General features: G+C 38.1%; 1 protein-coding gene across 8 annotated transcripts in view; it reads right to left on the bottom strand.

The window, feature by feature from the left end:
• Positions 1 to 13,974, bottom strand: part of LCLAT1 (lysocardiolipin acyltransferase 1) — a 111,933-nt gene that overhangs the window by 43,229 nt on the left and 54,730 nt on the right. For all 8 annotated transcript variants that reach the window (XM_036380232.2, XM_036380236.2, XM_036380233.2 and 5 more), the window contains one exon: positions 7,327 to 7,443. In XM_036380232.2, coding sequence (XP_036236125.1) covers positions 7,327 to 7,443 — 117 coding nt within the window. The remainder of the gene's footprint in view (positions 1 to 7,326; positions 7,444 to 13,974) is intronic.

The raw sequence follows: 13,974 nt of genomic DNA, 5'->3' as shown, positions 1-13,974 counted from the left end.
CACACTCCTGGTCCACCACCTAGTCAAAGCACATTAACTACTAGAAAAACCTTTCTTAAAAATTCTTATTCTTAAAAATATCTTCAAGAGGAAATAAATATAAAATCAAAGAGCAGGAACATTTTCATAATTCTGAAGAAAATAATTCTAGTTTTCCTGAAAAATCATTTTTCCTGAACTCATTGGTGGCCAAGCTTAGTTTTTACATATGCAATCTGATGAGCTAGCATTGTTCCAGGCCTCCAGTTGAAGCAATTAAAAAAGTCCACACTCGCCAAACATTACCACATCGTTACCACAGATACTGTGTATTCTGAGTCAAGGGAAAACAGTGGAAACCTCTAATACCACTGTGGGGTAACTGCTGGCAAATGGTAAGTTTTTAGTATGGTTACCACTGCAACTATTAATAACCTGTGAGGAGGTAAATGGAAAATGATCCACTGCATGGTGTATCTGCTTGTCACAAGCCATGACTCACACGTGAGAGACTGCAAGGGAATTACTGCAGTAGGTGGACGTTGAGAGGCTCGAGAACGTAAAACCTGAAATATTTCCGATGAATACCGCAGATGTGTGGTGACTCAAACATGTCACCCTGCAAACACTGAAGGGACAGCGATTCTTTCACCATAAACCCTCCAGTGAAAGGCTCTGCTCCCTTCTCAATAGCAGTAGGGGGTGGAAAGAGGAAAGGATGGGGGCTGACAGAAAAGAGTGGTTCGGAAAAAGCAAATCCTTCCCAGGAGGAATGAAACAATGGACTGTTTTCCACAGAGGTGGGGCAAGCAGTGTAGAATGTTGCTCCAGTAAGACATGAAAGAAGAGAAACAGAAACTTCAACGTGTACCAAAGGCCAGAAAATATCTAACAGAAAGCTGGTGCTCATTCTGAGAAGTACATCACAGCCAACACACGCAGATGTTTGCAAGACATGGTAATCATCAGCGGTTAACATGATTCTGGAAAAAGTCGAGCTGCCCTTTCCCATGTTCCAGAGTACAGAGACAACTGTCAGCATTTGCAATAAAGCACCACAGCCTGCATCCGATTTTCTGCTTTGCTGAATTTCACAGACATGCCCAGTGATAAAAGCATGCTTTTGAACCAGGTCTCTGCTTTTTTTTTTTATATGACTAATGTTATGAATTTTTTACTGAGACACAAAAGGCATAAAAAGTATGCAAACTTCAATTTACGTACTGATATTTCTGTATCAAAGGCTATGCTATTTAATGCACAGGATCCAATTCTCATAAAAGCAGAAGATCAATTACAGCAGTCAGTGAAGCTCTAATATTGCATTTTCAGCTAAAAACTTGCTCAAAGCTCTTTCACAATAGCTCAGTAATTTCAGAGTATCAATCTACTTAGTAACATGACTCTGGGAGGAACACATGCATAGAGGAAAAAGAAATCCTGAAGAAAGAATTTCCTTGCATTAAGGAATGATGGTTTAGAGCTGCTGTTTAATCTCTGCAAATCTGATGGACGTACAGGTGAAATTAGTTGATTGAGGACCCAAAGCTAAGGCTGATGTGGACACTTATGTTTTCCTATTTCAAAAACAGACTGGTTTTAGTTTACAGAACTGAGCAACCAGCACAAACAGGCAAGAGCTGCTCTGAGAGATGGCAGTGCTGGTTAGTGTGCAAGCTCTGGCCTTGCCAAAACCCACAGAAATTTTGGCAGTGGTCCAATGTATAATTCTAGGAGTCAGAAATCTGTTAGTCACAAAGAGGGAGGCAAAATTTTGTTGAAAGAACAAATCTAACCTTTTCTGTCATTTGATGTGGGGCCTTTCTATGTCCCATACTTTTGCTACACACAAGAAAAATTATGCATAAACCTGGAAACTGTTGCAGTCCTGCTACATAGCTCTGAGCACATAAAACCTCTGCAGGTAATTCAGCAGACACTTCTCTGATTGAGACCCACATGCCTCACCCAATATATATGTGAAGAGGAAAGAAACTATGTAATCAAACTAAAAAGCAGTTTATTTAATATGTACATCTATTCATTCATACACCCCTTACCACAGCCTGAATATTTCAGTCAATGAGTAGACCTAATTTTCACACTCACATCAATTTTCTCTTTAAAAAATCTAACACACTTAGAAATTGGTATTACTTTGATTTATGTTTGAAAGAACAAATGGCACCTGCCTTGTAAGCTGTAGGTGCTTTGGACATAAGTGTCATCAACACCAGAAGACAAGCCCCCTGGTAGCATTTCTCACTGACATTTCATCAACTCATACAAGCAACTCCCTGCCTCTCTTTCAAAGTCAGAGTAAGAAAAACCTCTGAGTGCTTAAAAACTCTGGCTACTTCAATCTGAAGGGTTTCATTAATAAATATTCTTGGTGCACAGCAAGATGTCCAGGCACTGCTCACAAAGACCTGCTGCCTAACCCTGGCTACTTCACACCTCAGCAAAGGGGAGCCAAACTGTTCAGCTTTCAGGAACTGTTAATCATCATCTCCTACTGACTGCCTTCTACATTGATCTGCAAATCACAAACTGTCTCCCTACGTTATTAGCTCAAAAGTGCCGTGTGAGCAAATTGCACCAGAACCCAAATAAATGCCATGAAGAGTTCAGTATATAAATATGCATATCTGGATACTCTAATTCCCAGAAAATCTGAATCTACACTACTACTGAATCTACATAATAGTCACTAAGCATCCCAGGATTAAAGCATTTACAGTTTTATATAGAGATAACCTGGACTGAACACCTAAAGAAAACTTTCCTGCCCTAGCAATGAATCAGGTTGAATACCTGCATGTAATTACTTAGAGCAACTGTAAAATCCAGGTATGAACATCAGAAGATACAGATTAGCTTCAACTGTGTGTGTATAAACATTAATTTTAGGGCAAAACTATCAATTCTGAATCAATCATGGAAAAAGGGTGAGAATCACAGTTTCTTTCCATCAGTAAGAATGTGCAATGAAGGCAAGCATGTTAAATGTGTATCTTTGTTTATTTTGGGATCCTGCAGTTGGCAGATGTTATCTGCAATATTTTTTTCAGTTGGCTAATTATGAACCAGAAATAAATTCAAACCTGAAATACTATAATAAGACAACCAATTCTGACTAGCCATTATACTGTACAACCAGTAAAATACAAACCCCACAATGGGAACATCTAGTCCAATGTATCCAGCTATTAAAGACTGTTGATGGCTGTAGAGGAAGTGTCAAAAAGAGGTCAGTTTAAATTTAATGTTGGCAGAAATTACTGTCTACAAAAGCATGAATAATCTTCTAATGATGCTTTAAAGTGTTAGCTCTGTCTTAACACTTACTGTTTATTTAGTCCTGAGAAAATGCTTAAAAGCCATGAAGCAATTTTAAGAAAACATTCGTAAACAGCTATTTTCTCTTGACAGACTATATGGCCACAATTACAGATATTATGCCAAGATAATATATGTAATTCAATGAATCCAGACAATATTGAATCAAATCAAACCAGTATTATTTTCCATCTCTTTGAAACTGAGCATTCAAGTCAGCTGAACTTTCAATGTCATTTGGCACTTCAGAAAAAACTTTACAAAATATAAACAGGTCTGAAAACCTATACATCATTTCTGAGTAACCTCCTGAAACCTACTCTTATAGAAGGATCTCACAAAGTGGATCTTCAAGAACATTATATAAACCACAAATGTTTTCAATTAACATTGCTAATGGCATGATTTTATAAAAGTCTTATTTAAATTCCTTCAGCCCTTTTCAAAGTCCCGCATTTTGTAAAAGGAGATGATTTACCTTAACCCAAGTTCTGCCAAAAATTACTCCACACATAACATTTACTCAAAATTTCAGGCTTAAAAAAAAGGATTAAATATGATTTTAGGAGATGGCTAAAGAGAGGGATTAACTAAAAAAAGTAATGATCAATCCTCATTTTGGAGCCTGGAGTTCACTTTCTGTTGTGCATTCACATGTTCTTCCTCTCTCTTTCAAAAAATGCTCATCTTTGTTCCCCAAAGAAATACAGCAAAAATGTCTAGTAGTTTTTTACCAGATTGAATCCTGGTAAAAACGATTCCTTACAGCTGAGACAAGACAAATGATTCACTTGATCAAGTGAACAGAATTAGAAAAAAGCAAATCACCTATTTTAATTTCCTTAGCTTTCCATCAATAGTCAACCAACCAGGTATCTCTTGCCTGAAAACTAGCAACAGCTGAAGTCCTTGTTCTCTTGAGTATATCTATTATTAATTATACATCTAAAGCATGTTCATAGTCCGTGTTTACTCTTGGGTGATTCTATGGTTTCTATGAATAAGAAGACAACAATGTGATAATTTAAAAATAAAACAATTATTTTCACTGTTTTGGCACTTGAGCATAATGAAAGGAAAAACCAGTCAGCTTCTATGTGGGTTTCTGTTTAGAAGAGACAGCTTAGGGGGGAAGAGCTACCACATAGATGAACCAGAATGGGGAAAGAAAAGGTATGAGTCAAAAGCCAAGGAGATGTACTACCTAAACAACTTTCACTGGGTTTTGGCGGACATCATATAGATCTTTTTTTCCTTAGCTCCCATAATCTCAGCAGTGACTTAGAAACCACCACCACAACATATATGGGCCAAAGAAACCAAACAGTTGAAATAATGACCCTGTAAGAAAGAGAAGCCAGCCAGAGGAGTTTGAGCGCTTTTGGCCACCTATGGAAAGCAAAGAACAGGTAACTGCTCGGTTTATGCTGGCAGGGCGCAGACAGTGCTTCCTCCAGGAACAAACTCCTTTGCACAGATACAGGCAAAATTTTATTGAAGGTTATTTTCACCTGATTCTTCATTTCCTATTCAGAAGGGTCACTAATAGTCATTTTTATATAATAATAGGTAATTCTTTCATGCTACAGCTTGTGATGCATATTAATCAGGCTTCTTGCCAAATTAAATTAGTTTCTTCAACATTTGAAAAGCAGTTAAACTTCTAATTACATTTTTCCTCTCTTTCATCAGCCTATTTTTGGAGCAAAATAATGTACATAGGCCTGAAGAAAAGACACCTGAGCCTCAGGAATGGAAAACAGCCACAAGCCAAAATGTATTCACAGGAGAGCTATAGGGCAGTAAGGCTGTCATCTATGCACAAAAATACTTTCAAAGACATACACATGATGTTAAAATCTCCACCACTCCCTCCTGCATGTTGAAGTCACACACACTGCTTTGTGCCTGCAGGTATGAGGAGTAAAAAAAGAAAATAAATCTGGTTTTATGATTATTACTATGATTGTAGCATTAAGACAATTCAGAAATGGAGATTCACGTTAACACTATATCCCTTGACAGTTCTGGTTTTATTTACTACTGCTAGCATCAGAAATTAGGATTATAAGAAAGCATTCTATCAGTTTAAGTTATAACTCAAACCAGAGATGCACAATAACACCAAGTACCAATTGGGCCATCTGCATCTGAATATCAGCTTTGAATATCTATATTGTACAGATGAAAAGATAGAGATTGATATATATCTGCACATCTATAAAATATAATGAAGTATTTTAAAATGCAGCAACTACAGACGGGTTATATATATATATACACATATATAAAAAAACCCAAAACTTTTCAACACAAATGGTCCCCATTTTGCACACTTGGAAGCAGTTGAAAACCAATTCTTAAATTAAGAAGTAATAACCAAGTACTTTAAAATGCTACTTGAACTACTTTCTCCCACACAATTTACTACATAATAGCATACAGTTATAATATATATAGCCTACAACGCCTATCAAAGTATCCAATATCTAGTAAATTCAACACAAAAGGGACATTAATATTTCACACAATATTTGCCTGCCTTAAATAAAAAGGAGATGTAAAACCACTTCAAAGGCTGGACCGTTATTGTTTTTTCCCCAGCTTTCTACTGCATAAAATCAGTTAATCAGCCTCAAATATTTTCCTTTTCATAACCCAACCGCCTAATTTGCAAAGATTGCTCATCGAGCAATGGAAGAGAAAAACATTTTTATAAAATTAGAAAGTTACTGTATACCACAAAGCTTGCTCCTGCAGCAAATGCAGAATTTTTTTAAAGTTATTAATATTTCAAGTGGAAAACATTTTTTTAACTGAAAATTTATTCCAGTTTGAAATACTGTTATGCACTAGGTTAACTTAATGCTGTGAAGTTTTAAGTATAGGAAGCTTTTGAAACTGTGTATGCAGCAAATTTTTTACTACAGCAAATTGAGTAATAAACATTCAAGAGAGATGAAAATCAAAGGTGTCCAGCTCTGAATGTGCAATACTAATAGGGTCAAACAGATAAATGGGATTGTCCAGCTGACAAAATTCCAAAGCGCTTGCAGTGATTTTAGGGTATCTGCTTAGAAGGAAGCAGGTAAAATGCAAGCCAGGTCTGCTTCGAAAACCCAAGCAAAGATTCCAGCTAGAAAAAAAACCTATCAGAAGGGCCCTATTCTTTTCAATAATCTCAAACTTCTTCTGGCAGTCAAAATAACCAGCATGTGTTAAAGATCTAGAGTTGCTTTTCCCTGAAGAACCAGACTATAAAAAAGTCACTTCATATCTACTGTACATGTTTATTTTCCTCAACCATATATCCTGCAAATATTCACTCATCTGTACTTGAATCCCTGCCACATCTCTACCATTTAAAAGTTACATCCTGATGGCCTCAACCTCCTCAAAGTGCCCATTCCCAAAACAACTCCCAGACATCTCAGTGTAACAATCACATCTTCATACTCTGTTCTCCTGTAAAAGGGACTCAACCCTAACACCTAGAATAATATTGGGATGGAAAACCACTTCTGAGTAAAAAGTAAGTATTACACATTCTCTTGCCACTACCCTGCCAAGCAGCACAACTTGTATTTCACACAGCTTCTCTGAGTCACCATCACCCCAAACATCTGGCAGCACTGGGCAGCTGACTTGCTGCGTTTCCATGCTGCTGTGCATTCCCCTTGTCCATTTAACATAACAATTAATTTACCCAGCTCTCAGAATTAAACCCAGAAGCCTTTTCTGAGAGGGCAGTGACATATGTGCCTGTGTGTTCAGTGTCAACCATCCACTCAGGGTTGAGGACGGTACAGGCTGAACTTCCTTGAGATTCTTTCCACTGGTTTTCTGAAGTAAGACTGCTAAACAAGCTAAAATACTTAAAACTAAACAACACAAAAGCTACTTGCATTCCCTGCGTACCTCCTGATGATGTCAGTGTCTGTTACCAAGTCTCAAATCTCTCCATGTTACAATCATTTTAAAGGAAAAACAAGGACAGGGCAGGATTACCTTCCCTTAGACGCTCAACCACAAAGGTGAATCCGGTCGTTCGTGGGTGTAAGACATACTCGTATTTTTTCAGTCCGTTCTTCTCAGCAAATTCATTACTGCGGGCTTTGGTATTGTCTGAGGAGAGAAGGAGAAGCAGCACTTGGTGTTACTGGGCACACAGACCATGGATTAAATGGAATGGTAACACGACAGGAACGGCACAACAGCAGCTCACACAGTACGGATGTGGAGGCAGACACAAGTGTGCTTTCAGTTGGCCATACCATGGTATGAGGAAGAGCCATGTGGATTGCAAGAAAAGCCTTTTTACCCTCTCATTTCATTTTAGCAAATCATCAGCAAATCTTTCATACTTTATCAAATGCAATCTGAAATTTATAAATTAATAGTCTGTTAAATAGTTCTCTGTACACTTCCATACCCATTCTACAGTAAGATGTATTAAGTGGCTCAATTGTGTTTTGGGGTTTTTTTCCAACTCAAAAGGCACAACATTATAGTAATGTAGGTTCGATATTATGAACAGAAATACCTTGAAGTCAGTGTTTAACCACATTACACCTATTTCAGAAAGAAAATATTAAAAAGTGGAAAGCAGTTAATCTAATAGCTTAAAATGGTATTTTACATCTTCATTCTGAACTCGCCATGCTTTGTTCATCAACCTGTGCTGCACATAGTTCCCCATTTTAACTTTTTGACCAAGCACCTCAATGCCACAACAGATGCCTGCCACTGTACACAGAGTACATGCAAGGCAGCTGGAAAGCACCATGGCTAAACCCCATGACAAACGTGTTTCAAACCTCTGCTAATCAAAAAAACTCATGAGAAAACCAAAGGCCTTCCAGAGCTGGCTGCCCACTAAGAGAGCCCACTAAGCAAGGAAGACAAGGACACCAAAGCAAAACTTCTGGAGACAGGTGGAGAAGAGGCAATTTGTTCTCCTGTGATGTGCAGGAGGCTCATCCAAGCAGCCTCAGTCAACAGCCAAATGGACTTTGCTGGCTACACTCAGCTCTTTACTGTGGGCCCTGCTGTGCCTCCCCTGGGGCCAAAAGGCAATGGACACATGCAGTGTTCCCTTGGCAACATGGCAAAAATCAATTTGAGCAAATAACTTATTTAATAACTCATATTTATGAAATTTTACAGGTGCTTAAAAGACAAAATCCCAGCAACAGATGTATGGAACAAAATCACTGTTGGAGCAATCTATTTTATTTTTAAAGCAGAAAATTCTTTTTTAAGGGTCCACAGTTAAGCTTAACAGAGATGGAAGATAAAAGTAATGGAAAACATATCACTGTTTAATCATTTAACATAACTGATACTTAGAGATAAATCCTTCCTTTTACAGTCCTCCCAATTTTTCCTGTAAAAGTACAATAGCACAAGTGAACAAATCAACAGCAGTGAGAGATTTCCTTTTTGCTGTAATGCAACATTCCCCCATCTTTCTTTTGTCCCTAAATTATATGACCTCTTTATTTCTCAAAAATGCTGGTGCCCTTCCTAAAAGTTTGTCAATCAATTAATAAATGCTATAATATATTACCATACTAAGTATCTTTTCCCTGTGACCTACTGTTGCCAGGCCTGAGAGAGCTGCTTTTCATACATGCAAGCTTAAAGCTTCACTGCACAGATCTCCTGACCATGTGATTTGGAGGAAAGGAAAGCTGTTGCACAGTAGCCAAGCAAGTGATTCAGCAAAGAGGATCTAAAGATTTAATTCTTGCCAAATTGCCAAAACATACAAATACTTGAAAAATATTACAACTTCAAAAAGCATTGCTAAAATTATGGAATGTGTGAAATACTAAAATTACACTTGGCTAGGTAATTTAATTTATCTTCCCTTGGACATATATATTATGTCTTTAACCACATGGTCAGAATATCTATTTTTGTCTGCTCAACTACTACTCCATTCAATACTGCAAATGACTATTCTGAATCAGCAAAGGGGACTTGCCTTGCAGACTCCCACTGCCATGGCAAAACTCGCAAAGGGAACCATGAGCCAGACTTGGAATGGCTGAAGAGGCAACAGAAATCTGGTAATTATTAAATGCTCCTCCAAAAAAAAACAGGTTCTACCTCTTAGGTGCACCAGTATTAGCTCAAGAACTAAAACTATTTTCTAAGAAATGACACCGATGACCAAGTGTGTTCCTATAAAAAAATACCAAAATCAAGAGTTCCTTTCCAGATTCTGGAATGGTTCAAGTAAAATGTTTTAAATTTATTTATCACAAAAGTTCTTAAGGTAATGTACTGTTGTTTCCAAAGGACAGAAGTATCATATTCTTCATTTGCAGCATATCCAAGTTTGGGTTTCACTTCAGAAAATTTGCAATCTGCAAATCAAGTCAATCAGAGCTTTGAGACACAAGTGCCATATACATCTACAAAAAGGTAAGCAGTCTAAAACAAGAATTCTAAGTTTTAAGCACCTCAAAGTGCACACAATTAATGAGCACTCAGAAGAACTATCTCTGTGTATCTTCTCCACTAGCACTTTGCTTCAGAGGCAGCATGAAAATGCTCCTTGGTGTTTGCAAAACACTCCTACTTGCACCAAAGATAAGCAAGGAGTGAAAGGACACTTATGTTCTCTGAGTAAAACCCAACTGATGCCGCAAGAAAAATCTGGGACCTCCAGTGCTCATCACCTTGAAGTAATCATCAAACTTCTTCTAAGTGCACCTCCCTGTACTTGGCAAGAACTCACTGTAAACATCTGCAAAACATCTTCCAAATTTCCCTTTACTACACTGCCTTTGTGAAATGTGTGAACAGCTGGACATCAGCACACTGGCCAACACTATTCAGCTATTTCCTGACATTTGTATGCCTGTCTTGCCTCTGGACTGTAAGTTTTATATAACAGAGACTGCTCCCCTCCCTTTTTGCATGGCCCTAGTGTAATGGGATTTTACAACTAGAATAATGCTCCCAGCTAACACAACGATCATTGTCATCTGGAAAAATCATCTCCCTCTCCCCTTCCTAACAACTATAAAGCCACAGGTCTTTGTGCATTAAACATTATTTATTACGGCAAGTCAGGAAGGTCAATGGGCTTTGATGATATACTGAAAGCAAGGGTAGCATAAGCCTCCACACTACAAAAAAAGTAGGAATGATGCCCTTCCTCCCCCTTCTGTAATCATGGCATTGGAAAAAAACCAGTTTCTTGCTCTTTTATTACTTATGATTAAATGTTCTGACTGCCATCTCATCCAGTGCAAGGACCTTGGTGCCCACTGCTGTTTGGGATCCTTGTGCCAGACACCAGTGCCCAGACTTTTTGGGGGAGATTCAGAACAAATTCAGCTGCTCAGAACCAGAGCCAACAAAAGGCAGCACATGCAATGCTCCCCATTCTATGAAATCTAGAGTTTAGAAAACTGATCCAGGAAATTAGAAACCCATTTTTATATCCTCAGCAGCTTGAGGGAATTCACACAACCAATGCCTCTTTAAAATCCCATAATCAATAGACCAGGCTACACTGTCAGCGCAGCAAAACTTATGCAGATGTCTTATTGTTCCACAGGCAAGTTTATAACAGTCTTAGGTGGAATAATAAAAAAAAAAGTGAAAGATGCCTAAAAACTTCCTCAAAAAGAGGAAACACATGTTCTTTTCTTCAAACTACCAACACAAATAGCTTCAAGTAGCTCTTGAAACAGGTCCTAGAAATGCACTTAGTTTACCTCAGTCTCAAAAGGCCATTCACATCATTTGGTTGACTAAAGGTAATGTCCCCTATCACCAAGCCCTCTGAAAAGATGACCAAGTGTTGCTTTCTAGGAACGAGTATTTTCTTTCCTACACTGTATTTAAGTCAAAGCTAATTTAGTCCCCAAGTTTTTGCTCATCATTCCTATAAGGGGTATTTTAACCCTTTGGTTCTATTTGCTATTAAAAAAAAAAAAAAGGAGAATAACTTATTTTTATGGAAAGCACCAGTTTATCAACTGAGGGTGATGTGGGACATTTCCAGGGCTGCTTCATGCCCTGTCTCCTCAGGTCTCACACCAACTTGCCTCTCCTCCCCTGTCTCCTTCAGCAAATGCATGCAGGCTCTCAGAGCATGTTCTTTGGGGTGTTGACAGGTGCAACCATGCAATTTGAGTATTTGGACTCATCTGCAGAGCAACTATCAAACTACACAAAAATACAAGAATTTAAGAGTTCTTGCCAAAACTTCTTCATTTTTTTTTGTGCTCCTGTGCCACCTTTGGTAAATAATTTGATTATATTTTTCCCATTTTTCTCTAAATCCCATTTGCCTCACTCTAAAATTACTGGAAAAGCTCAAAGTCAACATTTTCTAGAAGCACCACGCCTCAAAATTTCATTTAAAGTAACTGAAGGAAGAAATGTTGCTAATACATTTTCTTGATTTTTGAGTTACAGATTTTAAAGAAGTGCTCCTGAAAAGCTGTGCATAAAACGAACAAATTCACTTTTTTAGTAAAATGGTAATTTTAGCTTGTGAGCTGAAATTTGATATTAAGTAGCACCTTTTCCTTTAATTTCACTTGTGATAAAAACGCACTGATAAAAACATGCATGTTCTTCTATGACTTCAAGTACTCTCAAATTATATTAGTACCAGACAGTGAAAGAATAAATGAGTACTCCAAAAGTCTCTCAAATTGGATAAAAAATAAAATCCTCATTTACCTATTAGAGGTTTGCATAGAAATGATAAAGCTTTATTGGCTCACAGTTAACACTTTGAGAAAAAATGAAGCAATTTTTCTTACTTGTGCCACTTTCAACCTATTCCACATTAGAGTTACCCCTTTCAGTGCTTCTGATCAATATTTTCTTTGCACTACCAAAGCACATCACATCACATTTACTAGCAAAGTTAAAAATCCAACTGCAGATCTTTATTACCCTCTGTCATCCACATCACAACACTCCTGCCAAAATCTGAACTTCAGCAAGCTTTCCTATTTGATTTTTAGTTGTTCCTCAAGGAAAAAAGCTCTGTGCAATCACACTCTGTCCACCTGTTTGTTCCCCTTAACTTTTGAAGCTATTGCCCCCTGCAAACACTGTTTATCGGGGACAAGAGATTCAAAGATAATCCAGCCCAGCAGAAGCTTTAGAAAACCCTGGGTAAAGGCAAGCTTCTGTGAGTAGAGATGTGAGTCAGGGAGAGTGCAGGGCAGGCTGCATGGCTGCTGGTGTGCCAGGGCTCTCAGCACAGCATGCAGAGCCCCTCGGGTGCCCCAGGACTGGCCGGGGCAGCACAGCCCAGGCGGCAGTGGAGCTTTGGGGAGGAAACGTCACACGGAAGGGAACACAGGGGAAAAGGAGCACTGGTGTGAAGAAAGGAACATGTACAGGGATGCACACACAAATCCAGAGGAAATGAGGCTGCACCAGGCACAGAGCAACACAGCAACTTTTTTTATTTTTTTGCTATTGCTTTCTGAAGAGTTACTACAAACAATCTTGTAAGGAACACCAGGAAAAACAAAAGAACAGGCAATATGGTGGGTTGTATTCCAGATTTCCAGCAGCATGAGACTCATGGTTGCTTTGTTTTCCTCAAGGCTTCAGAAAGTCTGGCTACATGTTTACCTGCTGAGAGCTTCTTTTTAAGCAATTACAACAAAATACCTTTGAGCTTTAACCTTCAAGTACTCCAGAGTGAAAAGATGGCCAACCTATCAGAAATAAGTATACAATTACGTAATTATTACCTCAGCCCCTATACAATCCAGTCTGCAAATACAATGTTCAGGGTTCATGACATTACTATTTCTAAAATTTATTTCTGTAGCATCTTCCACAGCAAAGTACTTCACCACCTTAAAGTCAGGCAGTAGCCCATATAAAAATACAGTCTTATTTTACACTTCTTGGAAATCTCATTCTTGAATACCTGCAAATATTATAAAGAGGAGTAAATCTATCATTGTCACATGCCCATTGAGAGGATAAAGAAATGACAGCAGCACAGAGCTGCACAGCAATTCTGCTATTCAGTGATGTAGAATGTTACTCTTCATTTTAAGCACCAGAGGAATTTTGATTTCAGAAGTAGTTAGCAGTTTTACCATTTGGCCAGAAAACAAGAGTCACTGCCTCTATTTTTGCAAAATGTTCCCTACAATTCTGAGCAACTGGTCAGAAAAAAAACAGTTTATTTCTTACTCTAAAGGATGGAACATGAAGTTGCAACAGGTCCTAATATGTTAATAATGCAACAGTTTTCTGAAAATAATTTCTTCAAAAGGGTACATACATTATGTTCTAGCATTCTCATATGGCATACATTTACTGCTTGGTCAGGATTAGCTTGTCAAGAGAATTTTTTCTGTCTCCTGCAGTATTTTAAAATGTATATTAAGTAATATTTCCTGTGAAGACAATCAGAGAGGGAGAGCTATTTACTTCCAGAGAAAAAAATACAGGGTTTTGTCCATCTCTATTCATCCTTTTATGCACAAATGTAGTATCCAAGTGGCATTCAATACTTGATGGCAATTTAAGAGTGGCAAACACTGGACAGTTTAACATGTCAGAAGCCAGCACAGCAGTGCCCTATTGTCTTCCCTATCCATCACTCCATCATTCTGCTTCCTCCTGGGCTGCTCACACGCACCTGTG

Source organism: Molothrus ater, chromosome 3 (genome assembly GCF_012460135.2).
Source record: "Molothrus ater isolate BHLD 08-10-18 breed brown headed cowbird chromosome 3, BPBGC_Mater_1.1, whole genome shotgun sequence".
NCBI lineage: Eukaryota > Metazoa > Chordata > Aves > Passeriformes > Icteridae > Molothrus > Molothrus ater.
The sequence above is the reverse complement of the archived record's forward strand: the minus strand, read 5'-3'. Positions and strand labels throughout refer to the sequence as shown.